This window comes from Spea bombifrons, chromosome 2, assembly GCF_027358695.1.
Source record: "Spea bombifrons isolate aSpeBom1 chromosome 2, aSpeBom1.2.pri, whole genome shotgun sequence".
Lineage (NCBI taxonomy): Eukaryota > Metazoa > Chordata > Amphibia > Anura > Pelobatidae > Spea > Spea bombifrons.
The window spans coordinates 129139975-129161025 of record NC_071088.1 but is presented as its reverse complement, the minus strand read 5'-3'; the positions used below and the strand labels follow the sequence as shown (position 1 = coordinate 129161025).

General features: G+C 39.7%; 1 protein-coding gene across 2 annotated transcripts; it reads left to right on the top strand.

The window, feature by feature from the left end:
• Positions 1–1873: 1873 nt before the first annotated feature.
• Positions 1874–19279, top strand: AASDHPPT (aminoadipate-semialdehyde dehydrogenase-phosphopantetheinyl transferase). 2 transcript variants are annotated; one of them, XM_053456472.1, is made up of 6 exons: positions 1874–2089; positions 3635–3860; positions 13344–13465; positions 15778–15936; positions 17959–18036; positions 18410–19279. In XM_053456472.1, the coding sequence occupies exons 1-6, from the start codon at positions 1910–1912 to the stop codon at positions 18560–18562; spliced, it is 918 nt and encodes a 305-aa protein (XP_053312447.1). In that variant the 5' UTR covers positions 1874–1909; the 3' UTR covers positions 18563–19279. The 2 variants fall into 2 exon arrangements, with proteins under 2 accessions (XP_053312447.1, XP_053312448.1); XM_053456473.1 differs by lacking the exons at positions 17959–18036; positions 18410–19279 and adding an exon at positions 16002–16140 and having other exon boundaries at positions 15778–15949.
• The last annotated feature ends 1772 nt before the right edge of the window (positions 19280–21051 follow it).

Here is a 21051-nt window from a genome sequence, read left to right as displayed (position 1 = left end):
GCAATTGCCCCACTCGGCTCCATTGTAGGGCTGGCCCTGTATTGTAGCATGAACCCCTTGGTGCAAAAGAACTTATGTATATGTCCTACAAAGAGCGGTAAAAAGTTGGAAGCATAGAATTGTCCGAAAATTTCCCCTTCAGCCTACCAAGACATTTTGGGCAATGCTATGGTTCCAAATTTGTGGGAACAGTTTGGGGAAGACCCTTCTCTAGTCCAGCATGATTGTGCCCCAGAGCACAAAGCAAGGTCCATAAAGACAACGTTGGATGAACTTGACTGGTCCACACAGCCCTGACCTCAACCCTATCCAACACCTTTTGGATGAACTGGAACAGAGATTGCGAGCCAGATTGTGAACCTTCTCATCCAACATCAGTGCCTGAAACTGTACTGGATGAATGGGCAAAAATGCCCACAGAAACTCTCCAAATTCTTGTGGAAAACCCAGAAGAAAGGAAGTTGTTATGGCTGCAAAGAGGGGCCAACTACATATTACTGTCTTTGTATTTAGAATGCAATGTCATAAAAGTCCCTGTTGGTGTAATGGTCAGGTGTCCCAATACTTTTGTCCATATAGTGTATGTGCGTCTATATGTTTAAGATGGGCACTGCAATAGCCCTGACCCACTGCACACTTCTGTTCCCGCCATCCTCACCGCTGAACGCAGAGATCGGACAACATATCCCAACGCTCTGCACTCTTAAGCATACCTAGGGCTCGGTACAGCATGCTATGGATGCTGTGCCCCAAAAATGTATGTTGTAAGGTAGCACTGAGATTGGAATTGCTTAGAGGTGGGCTGTCCACATTTAGCCCTGGGGCAAATCCAAACACATTTGGCTGGTTTATAGGTTTACGATCCAATCCTATTCAAAACACACCTTTAGAAAAGGACCGCAGAGGAAACCCATGAAGGCGACACAAATGATCCAGACAGCTCTGCGTTATTATGTATTATTTTATATAGCGCCATCATATTCTGTAGCGCTGTACAATGGGTATGTAAATGCTCCCATAAATCCTGGCTTCTCTAGACACCCTGGCGGCAAGCAAAAAGTATCAGGTAGGAGCCAAAAATCTTTAAAACAAAGCAGCCCAAATGGACAGTCGCCCCCACCGGGCATGGAGGCTTGCATGATACATTTACATGTGTTCGGTCTGTGGAATTTTTTTGTGTTACACTAGCAGCTGTAACAACAAAAAGTTACACACATTGTTTAAAATTAGCAGGTGTAGTTAATAATTCCAAATTCAAGACATGTAAATTAACGTATTTGGGTTTTTCCCCCCCTGTGCATTATGATTTATATTTAACTTTTATATTCATTTTATAGTCTTCGTGGCCATTGTGTGAATATAAAAAAATAAGGAAAACGTGTGGGTAAGTGAAAAAGCAGTAGATTTTGGCTGAACAAAGAGCTGGAAGTACTTGTGTGTGAAAACATGTAACACAAACAACACATCCCGTCCTTACCGCAATGGGTTCATTCACATTTGTGTTTTTTATTATTTACACATTTTTTTATTTTAGAGATCCAAGTGCAAGAGACACAATACAGCACTGCATTCCACTCAGATTGTCAAAGCCCTTTCGCAGAAGATCACTCGTTTTAAGCGATAGGTTTAAATTCGGAAATGCATATGGCTACGTAACACGCCGGCGACACTTGTATGCAACACGGAGCAGTGCTTAAGCTTTCAACCAATAGGAATGCGGGTTTTACTCTCTAGGGCGCAAGCGAAAGCTCCGAGAAACTCTATTTGCCAATACACAGTGGGCGTGTCCAAATACATATTTAAGTGGCGCATCGCTAACAGGAAGTGTACGTTCAATTCTGGCAGTAGTAGGGGGTGACGGGTGCTATTATGGTTCCGTGAGAGGTCCTGTCACGCGTTAGGTGGGCCTATGGGTGTGAGTGTAGCTTCTGGGAGGCTGCTGTGCATGGAAAGCGTTCGCTGGGCATTTCCCTGTGGGGCATGGACTCCCAGCCGGGATGAGTGGCTGCGCTGTGCTCGGTGCGTGCAGCCCGAGGAGAAGCTCCGCATCGGGCAGTTTATGTTCACCCGTGATGCCAAAGCAGCCATGGTACATATCGACATGCCGCTGTCTAGTGCTGGGCGGGTTCTCTGCAAAATATACGAAAAACTTCATTTTACTTGCATAATGGGGGTCGATGAATAATTCCAGTTAACACATTTCTATGTAAAACTGATGGGATGTATGTGGGTGTTTACACACAAAAACAAACCTATCAAAGGGATTGCAAAAAGTGCATACATTTAATATATTACCACCGCAGTTTCATTTCCTCCCTCAATCACATCTTCTAATGTACTTTGCTGAGGGGGTGGTGGGTAAATGGAACGGTGTCCCATCAGAAGCGGTAGAGGCTATTGCATGAGGGAATATAAACATGCATGAGACGGACATAACGCTAACGAGAATCTTGGAAGGCCAAGGTCTGAGCCTTAATATCGGTGGTAATGCTATGTAGTCAAATTCTATGGATGTTTTCTACTGTTGATAACATTCTAAAGTACCTTATTGCCCCTTATCTTAAGACATTTAAAGCGCTTTAGGTGCATTGCTGCTATTGTCAAAATTTCTTGATAAATCTTAGGATCAGGATATATATCTGGATCCTAACTCCTTGGTGTGTTTGATCAGCTGTGTCCTTTCCTGGATCCTAAAAATAAATATAATAATAAAAAAAAACAAAAAAAAACTGCATGAATTTGTCCAACAATGGCCGCTTCTATACATGGAAGTGTGGAACTATATCACATTGGCCCAAAACAACAATTGCTGTTGTTATTTTATTTTCTTGCTTAATGTGAACATTGTCCCTGAACGTAGTGCATGTAAGCAGAGTTGCTTTGGTAAAGAATGATAATTCTAAGAATAATGCCGTCTACAGGATAGAATTACAGAATGACAGCCAAAAAGAAAAGACCTTGTCGCATAAAATCCTCGATGACCAACTTTCTGTTTACGTACGTTCACGTTGGGGCCATCACAGAGCTGCATTTCATACCCGTTTTGCAACTGAATAGTTTTGAGAACCATACCAACTCCAGCTAAGTATGGAGAAGTTAGAGATAACGTTTTAGCTGGCCAATATATTGATGGCCCCCAAGTTCTCTCATTAAAGAAGTTGATCTTGGAGCTTCTACTGATTCATTGGTTACTTTTTTTTTATAGACTTTGGCTAATCAGAACCTCAGCCTGATAGCTTATAAGGCGCTGTATCAGATTTTGAACCAAAATGAGGTTGTTCACATCTTTACTCTGGAGACTGGAGAGATACTATGTTATTTATGGTCATATAAGCAATAATTGTTGGCTTGATGGATAATTATACGCATTCAGACTTAAAGCTCTTGTAGCATTCTGTCCTCAAGCCCTGATTTGCACAATCATCTACCAAATGTTTGCTTTTGAAAATTGGTGGTATGGAGGCTGATGTCTGAATAAGCATTTTTTTAGTTACTTTGTGAAAATTCTACTCTTAGTAATGGCCAAGCGTAACCAATCAACCTCAGTAAATGGTACGGTTTTTTTTTTTTATGTTGCTGCTTAATGGACCTAAATATTCAGTGTGGTTTACACACATTTCTCTTTATTTCATAGGCCGGTCGTCTTTTGATAAGAAAATTAATTGCAGAAAATCTGCAAATACCATGGAACAAAATACTGTTGCAAAGGACAACAAAGGGAAAACCTTTTTTAGCCAAGGGAATTCCAGCTCAGCACAAGAACTTTAACTTCAATGTTTCCCATCAAGGAGACTTTGCTGTGCTTGCTGCAGAACCTGAGCTACAAGTTGGAATAGACATCATGAAGACCGATCTACCAGGTATGCAACCACATTAGTGTGGAAGCTTCCTATTGCATTATGCTATAGGAAAAAAAAAACCACAAAATTAAATGTTTTTAATTTGTATATTGCACGAAAAAATTTATCACAATTACAAAGCATTCAAAATGTGTTCTCTGAAAACACCCGATACTTCCCCTTCAGATACCTATACAGTTTTATTTGTTTCACACTCAACAGACAAGAGCTGGCTGTAAATTGCATGTTTTTTTATTTTGGCAAATTCTCAAGCTCTTTCAAGTTAATTTAATATAGAAACCTATATCGCCTATTTGCATTCATAATACATTGAGTTCATAATACATTTCAAGCAGTGTATGCATCTATGGGACAGAAGATCTGGCTTGTAATCCATGTTGTGGTCTCTTGATTTACAGTGTCATTTTTGGGCAATTGTTTTGTTTAAAATGAGGGGGCCATACTTGGGGAAGGTGTGCTGAATAGCAAAACCCGCATATTTCATTAATATCCTCCCCTGAAGTTATGCCCATTCTTTTCACCCCAGCTTTATATAGGCTGTCAGAACTCTAGAACAAGAAAGTAGGACATTAAGGTCACTCCCACCGTGGATGTGCAAATAACTTGGGTTTCTAATACATATTACATACACATCTTCCTGTGGATAATGCTGTGTATTTATGGGATTTATGCCAGGAAAAAAGAAAATATATATGCCATTATTGGACTGTAGCCTATTGGACATTTCTCTTTATTTCTCTTGGACATTATTGGACATGTCTCTTTATTCAACTGTTTGTAATGATAATGAAGATTCGAACCTGTATGTATTATTTACAGCAGAGTTGTATAGAACAGAGTTGGAGCCTCTTTCAGAACTGTGTTCAATAATTCATGTTAGCATGTTGGCCTGCTGTTTATTCACACAGTGCAGAGTGGTCTTACATTTAATAATATAAGTCTTAATGGGTTTTCAAGGCTCTCCCATATTGGCTGCTACTTGTGCCAGGCAATCCATACCAAAGTACCTAAATGCAAATGGTTCTCAGCTACGTTTCTCTTCCCATTCCAAGGGAATTCCATCGGAAAATAATTAGCACTCGTGAAGCCACTTCTGCTGGCTCAGGTTTCCACTTGCTGTGCATTATAGCCAAACGTCTCCTCCACTTTGGTCTTGCCTGTCCAAAGGACTTTTTAGAGAGAAGAGGCTTTCTGCTGGCAACCCTTCCAAACAAACCAAACTTGTTCAGTCTTTTTCTTATTGTACTGTCATGAACTTTAACATTTAACACGCTAACCGAGGCCTGTAGCGTCTGAGATGTAACTCTTGTTTTTTTTTTTTTGCTATTTCACTGAGCTGACCTTGGGGGCTAGGATGTCCATTTCCTGGGAATTTGGGACTTCTGAATAATCTCTTATTGTGGAATGATGGCCTATATAACCCTTCCCAGATTGATAGGTAGCAGCAATCATTTCTGATGTATTTCCTCGTTGGCATTGTGTTAAAACACACCTGAATGCTCCAGACCAGCAAACTAAAACTTTTATAGAGGTGGTCGTTGCTGTTAATCAAGGGCATGTCTTCATCTGAAGTTGTATTTACCTATTTAGACCAGCTAAGAAACATGTGGTTGTAAGGGATAAATAACATCCAAATAGGACTTTAACTAAAAACACCAACACCAAATATTTGGAATAAACAGGCCGTGGTCTTTTATTTAGCTCAAACATAATGATCACAAACAAACCAATTTGAAACATAACATAAACCACACAACTCTTGGCCCATTTATAACTTAAACCAAGCCAACCTTCCTTAAGCCAGGCCAACTAACTGGTTACTAGTTCACCCCCTAGATAGAGGATAACTTTAATCCCAATAAAAAATCATGACAAACAGATGATTACGTTTCATTAAATATACATATATAGTCTTTATTTTTTTGTTTTGTTTGGTGGGAGGGTGGACTCCCGTTCAATAGCTCCTCCGTCATACCCGTGGCACAGCTGCAGTTCACCGGACTCAAACGGTCATTGCTGAAGGCCAGCAGTTCGCCTTGAGGCATTGAAAAGGTGGGCAAAGTGCTAGCGCAACCACAACTAGAGTTTTCTGATGGTATAACCATATCATTTTTAAACATTTGAACTTCTGAACCCTACCTAAATATATTGCTGGCCTCTGCCTATCCCCACAACCGCATGTAACCCTGTAGAATTGGTATCATGGCTGTCCAGATATATAAAACCATACAGTTCAACTTTCTTTCACATGACTGTATACACCCTTTTCAGTACATTTAGACTGTGTGCTTTTCAAAGCAATTTTGTAATACTTATAACAATCGCTATATTAAGATCTTTCAGCTTACTGCAGACATAACTGTAAATAACAATGGGCGTTCATAAGATGAGATCACTTAATACTGATCTTTTCACCTTGACTGGTCCTTAGTGTCACCATTACTAAAAAGTTCCAGCTAAGAGTAAATTGCAGCGATTCATCACTGCCAGTTTTTATTTTGGAAATAATTTTGTTATATCCTCCTTGATCTTCAATATCATCTTTGCTGAACTGACTTCTTAATCTTAACACTTGCGTGAGTTGCTGTATGGCATACTGCACATTATTCTTTGAATATTTGATACTTATAAACCAGTTTTTTCAATGGTTTAAGCTTTTTATTGAAACTTTTTTTTTATGTTGAGTAACTTTTTTTTAAAATTTATTATGAGTAATGCACATTAGCTTAGTACAATGTCATTGTTGTCCACTGTAAATAGAATCATTGAATTTGATGGCAGATAAGAACCTTTTTAGTCCTTGGTCTCTTAAATGCAGGATAAATTATAAAATTCTTGAAACAATACCGTAAGGTGCTATTTATTTAAAGCCCAGGGAGATGTTTTATGCATATTTTGTGCACAGATGATGTGTCCCTGGGGTGGAGCATTTGGAGAATAGTATGAGCCAGTGAATTAACTCTACAGGATGCAGTCCGGCATTCTTATTGATCCTGGATCAGATCTACTGGGTATTTAAACCTGAAACCTCCTAGGGCAAGGAGAGGCACCAAAAGGCAATCCCTGTCACGTTACCTACCTAGACCTGAGTGTGTGGTCTGGGGGAGGATTTCAAGAGCCTAGCTTGTTGGGCTCCAAGTGGGAGCTAGGCTCTGTTGCCCCATTCCCCACCCCCAACATTTTCCATCACTGATATACCAGTCCGCTCCAGCTCTGGCCCTGGGGAAGCTACAGATAGGGAACCGTTCAGATCCCCATGCCCATGTGTTGAAAGTGTTGGTATTGATTTCAAGTAGCCAGTCAGTGGCAAGAATAATCTAATCATGGAGGAGGGCTTTAATGTCACGTAAGAGCTTTAATTTAACTTTTTTGGTTTGGGAAGAATGTATATTAAGGTACTTACAGAGGGTTTAGGGTTACTCTGAGTACTTTAATATGCATTCTTTATAGCAGGGATATCGGGGCTGAGTCTTTACATGAGGAAAACTGATGGGCCAAATGGTTCTTGTTCTTGTCTTTATTTCTATCCCTGTTGTCAGCATTTGCAAGATTATGCCTCTCAATTACGTTTTTTCATCTTTTTTATGAATCTGATTTATTCGCTCTGTCATCCTAACAGTACAAAATGTGCCAAAATCTTTTTCACTGCTTAAGAAAAAAGATAAGAAATTTGTAGCGTTTAATAAATGAATGTAATGTTCAAAGCTGCGCAGGCGTCAAATACGTTTTTAAGAGAGGCAGTGTGGGTTCTGCTATAAGATTTCCACCTCCCAGACTTCAAGGTTTCCAGTCTGTATTGTATGTATTGTCTTCATTGTATATGCAGCTCTGATTACTGTAATAGTATGCTTAGCATCTAATAAACGGAAGTATCTTAAGATAAACCGCCTGAATAATGCATTCTGTAAAAGTATTATACGCAAGGTGATGTGGCCTTGTGTGCTTCTGGCCCTAAAATCCACTGTGTGGTGCTGTTGGTCTTTAGTTTTTTGTGTGATTTATCTTTTAATACAAATTTAGATGTGGACCTTTCAGAAAAGACCAAGAATGGCTTTCTTTATCATTTTTTTTTAAATGGGATTGAAGAAAAAGTTCCATAGACAGGTATCTGAATTACATTTTTACAAACTCCATGCATTTCTTACTTCTACACTGGTTCTTGAGTGACCCCTTGGCTATGGAAATATAAATGGGATTCTACCCGTTCTGTTTAGTGATCATAATTAGGGAAACTCCTATTAAGCGCTAGGAGATAAAATGCCCCTTTTTCACAACTTGTGCTTTTCCACGCAGTTCTTTAGTACGTTACATCAACCTTAGCCGATCTCTTTTCATTTTCTCTGAAGATTTAATTATATAAAAACAATTAGCATTTCTTAGCGTTTTCGGTTTGTACGGCAGCAAGCTATTCGTTCCTAGCAAAAGTGTTAAAAAGGCTGAACTTTGAGGAAGTTCTAGGAAGGGACTGGCCATTCAGCGGTATTGTGATGTTTCTAATGCAGCCTTTAGTTAATGAAGGGCTGACTTTAAACGGCACCCCCGGATCTCAGGCACGCGCCTATGAGCCCCTGCTCTTATTGGCACAGCCGTTCTTCGCTAATCAGGTTAATCCACCTTTAAATAAATAGGGGGCAGAGAAATGTATAGAAGACATGCGGAGCACAAGGACACAGGGGCGTTTTATGTTCATCAATTAACCAGCACACCTGTATAACTACTTTCTATCAAACGAACAGGTCCCTGGTAAATGGGGCAGCGAGGGTAACCGTGTTTTCAAGCCAAATGATGGACACAATCGATCCCCCTCAGATGGCATAAAAGACTCAACATAATTTATAAATTTAAAAAAAAAAAGTGGGAAATCTCTTCCATTTAATCTTTTTTGAAACCGTATGATTCCTCGGGGCCTTAGAATTAATTTACTTCCTCCTAGGCACATCCTAGATAAAACAGGCCATTAAAAAGAGAATGAAATTCTGAATGAGTGTTCTAGGAAACTGATGAGCCTGGGAATCTGAGGAATGAAATGTATTAAATATCAATTTGAAAATTGAGGCACAAGTTACAACAAGTTGTTTCCCCTCTTTAAGAGAACAGGAACATGCAAAATGTTTACGTGGCTCAAAAGACTATAGGACTATGTGTATTTTAGATTGGCAACACATCGCCAAAATCCTGGCCCAGTCTTCAACCAAAATATAAAAGTTTGGAAAATGATCAGGCGCCAGATCCAATAACTGATGATTCTGAAAACCCTCAACTGGGTGGTTCAGACGTATCTGGGGAAAGTATTCCGTAATGATTATGGGTGAATTTGTAGTTAAAGGCTCTATAACTCAGGGGGAAAAAAGGGTCAGCTTTTGTCATTTAAAAAAGCCATTTATTACTGTTGGGGATATTTCTGAGATAAAATAGGCAAAGCCATTATTCTATTACGTACACAAAACTCTGGCGCTATTATCGTAGGACCACCCCCCACAGTATTATTATAGAGACCCTATATTTTATCTCCGATACTACATTCTTTAAGATCACTAAAATCAGATTATCTATATAATTGGTGCAGTGCAAAAGGTAAAGCAGAGTCATTTTCAAAAACATGTCAAAATATATCATGACATAAAATAGTGTATTATTGATCTATTATCAGGTATAAACTACTGGATCTAACATACAATAAAGCAACAGGTGAAACATTTCACATTGCATAGACATTTCAGATTTAGTAGAATATCCCTTATATCACCAGCATGCGTCACGTTGCCACTCAGCAACCACAAAAAAACAATAGGCAATTAGGGGGGTAAACTGTATAACATAAGCAGAGTGGCACACCTATAGTTAAATAGAATAATATAAAGTCAACTGTTTAGACAATGAACTGGTGCAAATACCCCACCTGTGCCCAACAGGGAATTGCACCGGAAGGTCATGTCATGCTGGTGCTCCATCATAGGAGCCCCGGCGGAAGTGGAGGACAGTAGCGGAGGATGTCTGCACACATCGCACAGGCGCCCGCCGGCTGTCAGAGAGAAGGATCCAGGTCCCCTGCAGCCTGCAGCTCTGCGGAGGATCTGGATTTTAGTGTTATCATTCGACCCCTATTTGAGGTCAGATAATAAAATGAGGTGTATTTCTCTGGGGAAAAAAAACCCTCATCTTATATTCGATAAAATCGATTCAACTAATCGAAAATGAAATTCGTTGGCAACAACTTTTATTATCGATTTTTAGTTGTTGCAGCCCTAGTGGAAAGTAACATTGGTATTATTGAGTTGTTTGTAAGCTTCAGTCCTATACATAATCCGATCCATTACTACAAAAGCACACCGTTTGTCCTCTGCCTTTATGATATCAGGGTCTTTTCTCAACACCCTAATGGTGGAACGTTCCTGTATAGAGACATTGGTCACGTGTGCTATTTAATTTTATCTACTGCTGTTTCACTTAATTCTAGAGTTAATCATAGGGGGCATTAACAAAGTGGGAGCTCCCAGGGCAAGCCACATGTATTAGCTGCATCCGGTACAAGCGTATCTGCAGCTGTGGAGGCATGGCTGTTCTTATCTGCAAAAAAAAAAGGTTTTTAAACATAGTGAACAAAAAAGCTCTCCAATATCCAGCTGCAGTCTCACTTGTTACAAAACCCAATCCGGATACCATCTTGAGTAAATCCAGCTGATCTACCTCTCCCGGTTTTCCTTTTTGGCCTGCTTTATGAAGCACATGACACATTAGAATATAGTTCTCAATGAAACATTAGAAGCCCTTGCTTCAAAAATCACCAATGCTGACATTTTTCCTTTTTTTTGTTTCTTCTTCTTTGTAACTAGCCATCAAATAGTTTTGTTGCAGAGGTCCTCGAAAGATGTACAGGAGAACTCTCAGCTCCGCGTCCAACGTTAATCTCAATTAGTGCCGTTGTGACAGGTGTGTACTGTGCTTGGCAGTGCCTTTGTTACTTATGATTAATGTACGGGCACAACCTGTGTTATTGCTTTAGAAAAAAATCATGGAAACCAAGTAATGGTACTAAGAATTCATTCTTTTACTGTACTGTCTGTTTATAGCTAGTGTCTTCAGAAGCACAATAGGAAAGTACAGTTGTCCCATCAAATCTTTTTTTTTTCTCCTAATAGCTAAAAAAAAATTCTTTGTTCTGCTTTATCTTGGTAGTTTACAGAGGGAAGCTTGAGACAAAAATGCCCCTTTCTATTTTAGTTAATAGACCCCAATATCTAACTACCACACAGAGACTCTAAAACACTTCTCAGTACTATGCTTACTTTGTGGTGCTACAAGTTAGCTGGGGCACGATGTCTCAGAAAATACCTTTTTTAAAGATGTATTCATTGAATGCTTCCATACTGTTGAAATCTAAACCGAAAACATATCAGTAATCCAGAGTCTGAAAATCCTAAACAATCAATGGAATGTTAAGATGTATATAGTACCGATAGACCATATTTATCATTACACTTAAAACATGAGAAAATGAGACACACACACACACACAGCTAAAGTACTGTGAAGGTCTTTTTCATGGTTTGCGTTGCCCTCTCCAGACCTGCCATAAGGACTTTCTCTGTCAGCCCTTGTAAAATTATATATCTTGTAAAATCTTGCGAATCTTGGATGTGCATCTTGTCCTGAAGTGGCAGCAGCAGTTCCACCTCATCCGTCATGTTATGTTTCTCCCAAAGATTGGACTGCCGCAGTAAAATATTTTAATGTGATTTTCCTACAAGGTACATAGAGAAAGGACACTGATGGTTGACCGCACCACACACACTTTTAAGTGACTAACACCGAATCTGAAATCTTTTTAATCTTGCATGCTGTCCTTCAGGTTAGTCTGTACTAGCCGTTGCATGCTATATGTTCAAAATATCTGATCTATATACCGCTGTAATGTATTTCAAGAGGAGTTCATTAGGTGATTCTCTCATTTGCAATGCAATAGATAACCAGCATTAGCAAGAATGCAGGCTAGATGAGATCTCATCTGCCATCACATTGTGTTTTCTATCTGTATGTAATCTCTCGCAAGGTAAAATTTAAGTCTCTGGAACCTAGAATTTGATGACTGGTAGGAACCCAATAGACCATGCAGTAAATCCATGGGTTAAGACCTCACGGTTTACTCAACTATTGTTTTATGCTGAGCATAGAGTTGTGCTTATGCCCCCACGGGGGGAGTCCCGGTAAAGGGAGATTGTTAAAGCACATCGTGCCGGCAGCGGAGGTTGTTTATGCGCATTGCCGCAGCTGGTGAACATCCGCGCGATGCGTTTTACCTCTGGCCCCAAGACTTACCAGAGCAGACTCCCGGGTGTCTTGCGGGGCCGGCGGGGGGCATCTACGCAATACGCGTATACAACTTCCGGTGCCGGCACATCCGCTGAGTGGATGTCCCCCGCCGGCCCCGCAGGACACCCGGGAGTCTGCTCTGGTAAGTCGGGGTGGGGGGGGGCAGAGTGGCAGCATATCTCGGGGGGGGAGGAGGAGGACAGTGGCAGCATATCTCGGAGGGGAGGAGGAGGAGGACAGTGGCACCATATCTCGGGGGGGGGGGACAGAGTGGCCGCATATCTCGAGGGGGTGGAGAGTTGCCGCATATCTCGGGGGGGGGGGGAGTGGCAGCATATCTCGGGGGGGGACAGAGTGGTAGCATATCTCGGGGGGGAGGAGGACAGTGGCAGCATATCTCGGGGGGGGATGAGGACAGTGGCAGCATATCTCAGGGGGGCAGAGCGGCCGCATATCTCGGGGGGGGGGGGTGGAGAGTGGCCGCATATCTTGGGGGGGAGTGGCAGCATGTCTATTAAAAAACTTTTTCTTTTAAAAAGCACCAAACTTTTAGGGTGCGGCCTATATACGGGGGCGGCCTATATCCGAGCCAATACGGTAATTCCTTGTGCTTAAATGGACCCACACACTTTTCATAATGCTCTACAGGGAGGACTACTAACAGGGTTTCTTTTGTAAGAAGATCTTTACTGATTTGCATTCTTGGTCCTTGAAGCCTACTGTAAGAACTCTATATCGCACACAGCTATGCAATAATTTTCAATAATTGAATTTGCCATGGAATAAATGTCTCTATTAGTTTAACGCCACCTTTGTCTAGAGAGTGACCAGTGAACACAAATCCAGAAAAACCGTTCACAAATGACTATCTTTTTCCCTCAAATGGATTCCAAATAATTCTTCGCTTTAATTAAACCTGAGTCCATTCAGTTATTGCAAGAAATTAAGTCTAATCAGGCAAATATACTAGGCAGTATATTTGATTTTTCTCTGATGTATTTAAAAGTCCTGGCGGCAATAAATATAAAAAGGTAACCGCAAAAGGTAAGGCAATTTTCATATAGTTACTGCTAGTTTGCTATATCTGTATGCTTTCAGTATAATTCACTTTTTCGATGTGTAATACATATACATTTTCCTTGCTCAATGAGGTTTATTTTTGTAATGCTACAGGTAGCGGCTCAACTGAAGAGTTTTTCCGAATCATGAACCGTCAGTTCACAGAGAAGGAATGGAGCGCAATAAAAACTATGAGCTGCGAATGGACCCGACTAGATATGTTCTACAGGCACTGGGTAAATGCTTGCCCAAAGTACCATGGAGTTAGAAAGAACTCAATGCTTTTGAGACCAAGTTTGCAAGTGATGTGTGGTGGGGTAGTGCTAAGGCAGGTGCACCTAGGCGCCCAGTATCCGAGGTACCTGGCCAGCTTCCAAACGATTGTGATCTGCAGTGAAGAGAGGGTTCAAAGTAAGAGAGAGAACTGCATGAATAACAGGAGAGGAAGAGTGTGACTGTGTAGTTGAGTGGTGTGTAAAGTCTTCGTGTGTGTGTGTGAGCAGATTTCCGTGTTATGTATGCACATCTTTTGGTTACAGGGTGGAGGGATGCCCAAGAAATACTACACTCAGGTGCTGCTATCCATAGGCTCACCCCCGATGTGTCGATGGTTAAATGTTTCAATCCTATATTTTATATTTATGTACACTAAAATATACGTAATTGTGTTTATATATAAAAATTAGACATGGATCCCCTGCTTGAAGCCTAGGACACAAAATGCTGCTAAGAGATGCACCACCACTCAGTAAATAAATCCTTCAATGAGATCACATAAAGACAGCACCGTTTGATAGTAAAACAAGTTGGTGGTAGTCATGGGAGGGATGACCTAATATTGTAACAGCCTAGAACACATTTGGGAAGCAATACATTGACTCTATCTAGGACTTTAAAGCACAGAAGAATTTCATTAAAAAACAAGAGCCAGAAAGTATTTGACTAGGGTGTAAATGTATGACTTGTGCTAAATACTCCAGTGCCTATACATTGACTCGCAAATAAATCACACAGGCATCAGCCAAAACATTCAAATGAGTAACCCAGGGGGCAATAGCCCCAAAGTAGCCGTTTCCTAGTGGTAGGTCAGCGCTGTTAGCTTGAGGTACGGAACACAGTAGGAACTGAGGGAAATAAAACTGTAGTTACGCAAACATATTAAAACGTGTTCGGAAGCACTTGGGTAGAAGAATAGCAGTGCATTATATGCTTACTTGCCTTCAGATTGTTAGAGCAGGATTGTCAAGGTCAGGCTGTGAAATGGTACTATTGTACTCTCAAATGAGGCTTGGAAACAATACAAATTTGTGAAAAATAAATAAATTATATGGGCCTTGGAATACAAAGCCATTTATCTGGGTTCATTTCAACTACTGGATGGTAACACGGCTGCTGCTGGTATCTGCATATTTTTAGCATCTTTTTCAGTTTCTGCATTTTGCACAGCTTGATGTCAGTATTTTCAGGGTTATTTATCCGCCTGTCCTTTATTTTTTGGCACTGGTTTATGATTTAAAGATGATGGAGCCCCAGAACTGTCACACCTGCGGAGGATGAATGTTTCAACTCCTGCATATTCACTGTACCAGAAGACGCTGGGGTTAGCCTTTTATAAAATGCACAATCATGTCAAAACGTTCACTGTCTTCTGGAACCACAGGATGTTTTTACCCTTGCTAAGTGGCCGTGAACCCTGAAACATGCCAGGTAGCCAGTTTTGTGTGGTTAGTGACCCACCAGAACTCCAATATACTTTCAGGGCAACATGTCATATCTCTTGTCCAACATACAGCTTTGGAACGTAGTTTCCTCGGATGTAATTGTCTTTGTGTAAAATCCGATTAACAGACTCTGCTGTGATATGTCTTCTGAAGCTGTGATCTATGGACCGCTCATGATCATTTCAGAGGGTTCCTCAGGATGAAAGAACAGAGAACACATTTAGAAGACATATTTGTCCCTAACTGAAAAGGGGAGCAGGGGAACTTTTTCTTAACCTTAAATTGTAAACTTTCCATTTAATTTAAGCTATTGTTTTTGTCACGGTTAGACTTCTTATTGTTATGTAGTGTTGTAGTTTGGCAAAATAGTAAAGTGGCCTTCAGGGTCCAATACATCTCAAAGTGCGGCCCGGACACAAACTGTTCATAGCAGGTACTTTAAAGCTTTTGTTACTATAGTACGAACGGTTGCCTCCATTCACTTAATGAGATTTTAAAAATATTCTATAATTAAGGGTTTGTTTTGTATTGTCTTGCACCACCTTTACAAAAGAATGTAATGCTGGGGAAACAAAGCATATGCTTTTGACTGCAGGGAGAAAATGATTTGTAGCTACATCTTCAAAGGGAGCTAATGCACAACTTCTTTTTTTTATATATTGCTGACAAAACTAAATGCATTATTAATTTCAAAATGTGAAACATTCATAACGTTGACTGAACAGATATGTGCATATTATGATATGAAGAGCAACTATGATAAATAATGCATTGAGTTTTGTCGCAAAAATGTAACGTTGGCAGCTTCTGTCTGTTTGTGTGCTCAGGCTCTGAAGGAAAGCTTTATAAAAGCCATTGGGGTCGGTCTTGGCTTCAACCTTCAGCGAATTGAGTTCAAGGTGTCGCCTATCAATATGGAAATTGGAAAAAGCTATAGGGAAACAAAGATGTGGTTGGACGATGAACAAGAAAACTGGTGCTTTGAGGTAAGACTGTTAGGTGTGGTTTTCAGTTATGTGCTATTGTCCAGCTTTGTCATCAATATATGTAGGCCTGCCAAAAGAAGACAGGCTCCAGGCTGGACTAAAGGTTGGAAGTTCGACTCCAAGGTTAAGCTGACCGAGTGGCCATGATAATACTGAAAACATTACTGCAGGAAATCTGATTATATCACCTTCAATATATATAGATGCATTTTTCGATATTTGAACACTAGTTTCGATATTTGGGTTGTAATTGATTTATGTAGTCGTGTAATACTAAGCGATAGGAACAAACTGGATAAATCTTTGTTTTGGGCTCAAAGTTTTTATGTTTTAGTGCTTGTATTTTTTTTTATAATTTGTCCTTTTTAAAAACATTTTAAATTGAGTATAGGTGCCAGACGGAGCAATTAGGAAGGAACATAATATAGAAATACTTTCAATTTTCTAAATTTTTTTTTTTTTTAATGATCTATGTATATTCACATAAAATTCATACAAATTCTCAAATTTCATTTTTAACTATTAACCCTTAATTTAATTTTGTGCATCACTGAACTAAACATGTCTTGTCTTTTTTGTTCTAACAGAATTTCATGTTTTAAAAATAAAATGACTATATAGGCTTTACAATGTATAAGGTATTTAACCAGCATAAGGACTAATACTGCTATTTGTGCTTTTATAATTGGGACATGTCACAAGATATTGTTTAGGCTTCTAAAACGGTATTTAGGTATCATGGTCTATCGTGTAGGCAAGCTGAGGTTATATAATTATATTGTCATGTCAGGCATCGTAGGATTATAAACATCAGGGAAAACCTGAAGGTAATAGAAGGGAATGTAAAATTTAGCGAGTACATCAGCCATTACTGTAGTTTAATAAAAACTACAATGAGGTGGGCGCCTGCCAAGCTGTAGCTTTCTTAACAGCATCTTGAACATAATAGCAAGCTAATTGTGTGCCGTGTCTGATATCTTTTTCTCTATAGAAATGAATGGGATTTCCCCCCCCCCCCCGCCCCCCCCGCTATCCAGTTTCCTCCAATTTTTCTTTTTACCTGACTGGTCTATAAGATCTGACAAAGCCCCTGAGCCTTCCCGACATCTCTCAAAAAAACTTTGACCCCCTCCAATTTTACTGCAAAGACCCATAAGCCTGATAAACAGAAGGTTTAACATTTAACCCTGCTACCAGAGGACAACCCCAATCCAGGAGTGTGTGCAGCAACCTTTTCCTGGAGAACAAAAAGCCACCAGAACATAATAGAGCCCTATCTATTTATCTATGCTCTTGCATAGTGATGGTAAAACATTTATTTTTTTTATTTAACATTGAGGAGCAAGACGGAGAGAGTGGTGAACATCCAGTATATCGGGGTAGGAGTAATAGTTTACCCCAACTCCATACGCTTTATGCATTGGGAGCAAGAACTCATCCAAGAAAGCTTGGGATTTGCATAAAGCTTTCCTAATAAATTATAAGGAAAAGAGCCAAATCGCTTGGTTATTTTCCATGGTCACTATCTATGTATCAAGGTTTTTTCTTTTCTTATTATTACGGCTCACCTCTCTGGTAGTGAAAGGGTTGCTTTCTGACATTTCTAAAAATTATAAATTTTACCCTGGCACCTGCCAGGAGCACTTTTCAGTATTTTTGACACTGCTACATCACTCACTCGTTTTTTTAGTCTGTTCCATATATATTTCTAAGTTTAGGCCAGTTTAACTTTTAGACTGATCTAATATCACACTGTTTATAATTATATACCAAAAAGACCTCTCTAAACTGACTGACAGATGAGGCTAGGTAATATAAGTAAATAGTAGTAATTGCATCTACTAATTGATCTATATATACCCGAGGGTATAAACTACACTAGGTTAAAAAAGTACCTTATTCTGTTGCACTGTGCTTTTTGTCCATCAAATAATTAGAGAATTGTGTGCCTTTTTGAATGTAACACTTTTTTTAATATCGGTCTGTATATGTTACAGTTAACAGATTATTATTTCTTGGCAGGAAGTTTTGTTGGATAATAAACACCATGTGGCTGTTGCTTTAGGGCAAGTCGATGAACCAAAAGAACATAATTCCAAGGTATGCTATTAATCATTCCTCATAATGTGCCCAGTATGTTTCATTAACCTACTTGGTGTCTTATTGACAATGTCCTGAGAAGGTTTTAAAATGCAGTGCAGTCCCACTGATTCTGCTCCATGGTGAGCATTATAGCCAGCACATCCCAACGATTAAACATTCAGAGTACGTTGCCATGTAGTTAAGTTACTGGGAGTTTCTTGGCTGCAGCTGATCATGTACTGTTTGGATGGGAGAGGATTTCAGGACTTGAAATTTATTAGATACATTTTGTTGCAGATGATCTGTACAACAATGGAAAATGCCACCAAAACACATAACCAGTTATAACTCTTTCATACATTTAATTTGAATTTTGTTTTTCCAATTACAGGGTGGAAAACCAAAAGATACCTCATTTAAAGTTTTTACTTTTGAAGATCTGATGGCATCTGCTATTCCAATTTCACCTGAGGACCCTGAATACTGGGTTAACTTTCAGTCGAAGCAAGAGGTCCCATTTCGACAAAGATCACAACAAAACTAAGAACTGTTGTGGGGAACCAACATATTGGACCCCCATAACATCCACGGTAGAAGCAAAGCAAGAAATGGACACGGTTGCAATATTCGTTACTTTTATTGCTAGATGATAAATCACAACAAGTAGTGTTATTTAAACATAAATTAACCGTAATCTTGCAGTGATCTGATGAGACCACATTCTTTCACAAGGGACTTTTAAGTAGCGTGAGTTTAAAACGCCAGTATTACAAATTTGGGATTGCAGAAGTCTAGCCATGCAGTATAGCACATGATTTGTTCTAAAACCTTCTAACTTGTCTTGATACATCACGAGTTAAGTGTGTCCTCCACCCAAGAATTTGAATTAAGGAACACACAAAGGCAGGAGCACTTTAAAAACTATTCAGCCCTTTTTAACATATATTTAATATAATGTGTGCAGTTCATTATGTAAGAGGAAAAATGTGTGAACTTTAAAGGCAATATAGGATCAATTGTCAAATTGCGTTAACATATGTTAAAATAGTTTTGGTGCTGGGTTAATTGATGGAAAGTTGTCTGAAGACAAGTATTTTTATAAATGTATTTTAATTTCTTTAAATTATTATGTGAAGATATGTACAGTTATTTGGTATGAGCCAATGTTGAAGATATGCAATGATAAACTGCAAAGGAGACAAGGACACTAAAGCAGTTGGCAGAGAAGATAGGGGGACATTGAGGGAGAACGTAAGTGACAGAATTTAGTTTCCAAATAAAAAAAATACAAATAAATAAATTTAGTCTAATTAGTTTTTGGTCCATTTACACAAGTTAACAAAAGACTCCCATCTGCTGATCAGGCAAAAGGAGTGGACATTGAATACTTCAAATTCCGTGGAGGCATTAGAAACAGCCCTGAAAGCCCACAGAGGGTAGTGGGGGCTGCCAGAGACAAGCAGACAGAGGCCCTAAAATGTCTAAGCGGCCCGAGTGGGGAACAAACAAAGCAGCCTTGTCCATGATCAGATCAAACCAAATACCGTAAAGTTTGAAAACTAAGATTACTGAGACAAATATTGCTAGAAACATTCAAGCCCTAGCAGATCAAACTATAGCTCCCTTTTTGTTTAAAAAAAAATTGTCTTTTTGTAGGAAGGAAATGTGGAAACGATCCTGGGAGTAAGAAGAGGACAAAGTGATACCCATGTCCGAAAACTCCCAGGAAGCAATCCCACCGATGCATGGCGTGCTACAACTGGCGAGTCCCAGAGGACATCATACCCCCATTGGTAGATTACAAGAGAGAATGGGATAAAGGAATCCCCATATCACAGAATATAATTATGGATGTAAGAGGATGACAAATGTAAAGGACGAGCGATAAAGACGTCAGCAAGCGAGGAACAAAAAGAGGCAGAAAGGAATAGAAAGCTAGGGGCAGAAAGCTAAAGGCAGGAAATCAAGAGGGGGCCCTTCCTGTGTATTTCTCCATAATCTGGCCTTGGTTGGAATACAACTCCCTCCTTTTTTTTTTATTATAAAAATGGCAAAAAAGTATAGTGGATGTATTGAAACATAAACATGTCCCTTTTTATTTTATTATCTTTAGATATCTGGGGAAAAGGTTTAAAGAGTTGACAACACAATCATTCATGCCTATTCATTAATATTCATACATTCAGTAACTTCAGATTCATGATGGATTTCTCATATTGTAGGAAAGCCTGCAGTGCTATTAATATGTTTGAAAAGCTACATTAATCTACCCTTTCTTAAGACATTCTAATAAATGATGCATTGTTCTTGGTATAATTGTACAGCATTTGTCACCATAAGCTTTGCAGTCATACTTACACAAATGTACGTCATATAATAAGACCGCAACATTTCCATTGGCATTTTGGGTAAGGTGGTGCTAACTCCCCGTGCGGTCTTAGGCTAAAAGGCTCACATTTGAATTCCACCCCTGCAGCCGATTGTGTAATTATTACAGCCATTGAACAGACTATATAAACATCTGACACTTGACCCCAGGTGCTCAGTTGTTGGTGCTTTCATTTGCAACCAAGCAGTTTGAGTGTCCAAGTTCCATAGTTCCCTGTCCTAACCTCATTTGAGTTCCTGACACCTGGCCTCATTCTGATCACGGTTCCTAATTCTGATGAGTTTGCTTGGCCTCTGCATTGTCTTATGTGCCTACTTTGCCTTGATTTACCATTGTTCTACTCTTATTGTTCTGCTGTAAACAAGAACTCTGCAGAGTCCATTCTCTACAAGTGGCTCAGTTTTGTGACACCAGGAAGAGCCAGAGGGACATCAACCAGGAATGGCTCCTGGGTCCCTCACATCTGGTCACAGCTGGTATTATTTTGTATGCCTCACTTTGACATGGTTTTGGGATCTTCACCTAAATGCACCTATTCATTCCTGGGTTTGTGTGCATGATCGTCCGGCTGCATTTTGTCTCATGTGGACCTCTAATTGCAGCTGGAGATCTTGATGATGCACACTCATCAAGCGATTGGAGCC

Bases quoted from the DNA above. Each gene is read 5' to 3' on its own strand.
- AASDHPPT (XM_053456472.1), top strand. From the start codon at position 1,910: ATGGGTGTGAGTGTAGCTTCTGGGAGGCTGCTGTGCATGGAAAGCGTT. The intron at 13,466-15,777 runs GTAAATGCTTGC...TTGTGTGCTCAG, and splicing joins ATATGTTCTACAGGCACTGG to GCTCTGAAGGAAAGCTTTAT. The intron at 18,037-18,409 runs GTATGCTATTAA...TTCCAATTACAG, and splicing joins CAAAAGAACATAATTCCAAG to GGTGGAAAACCAAAAGATAC.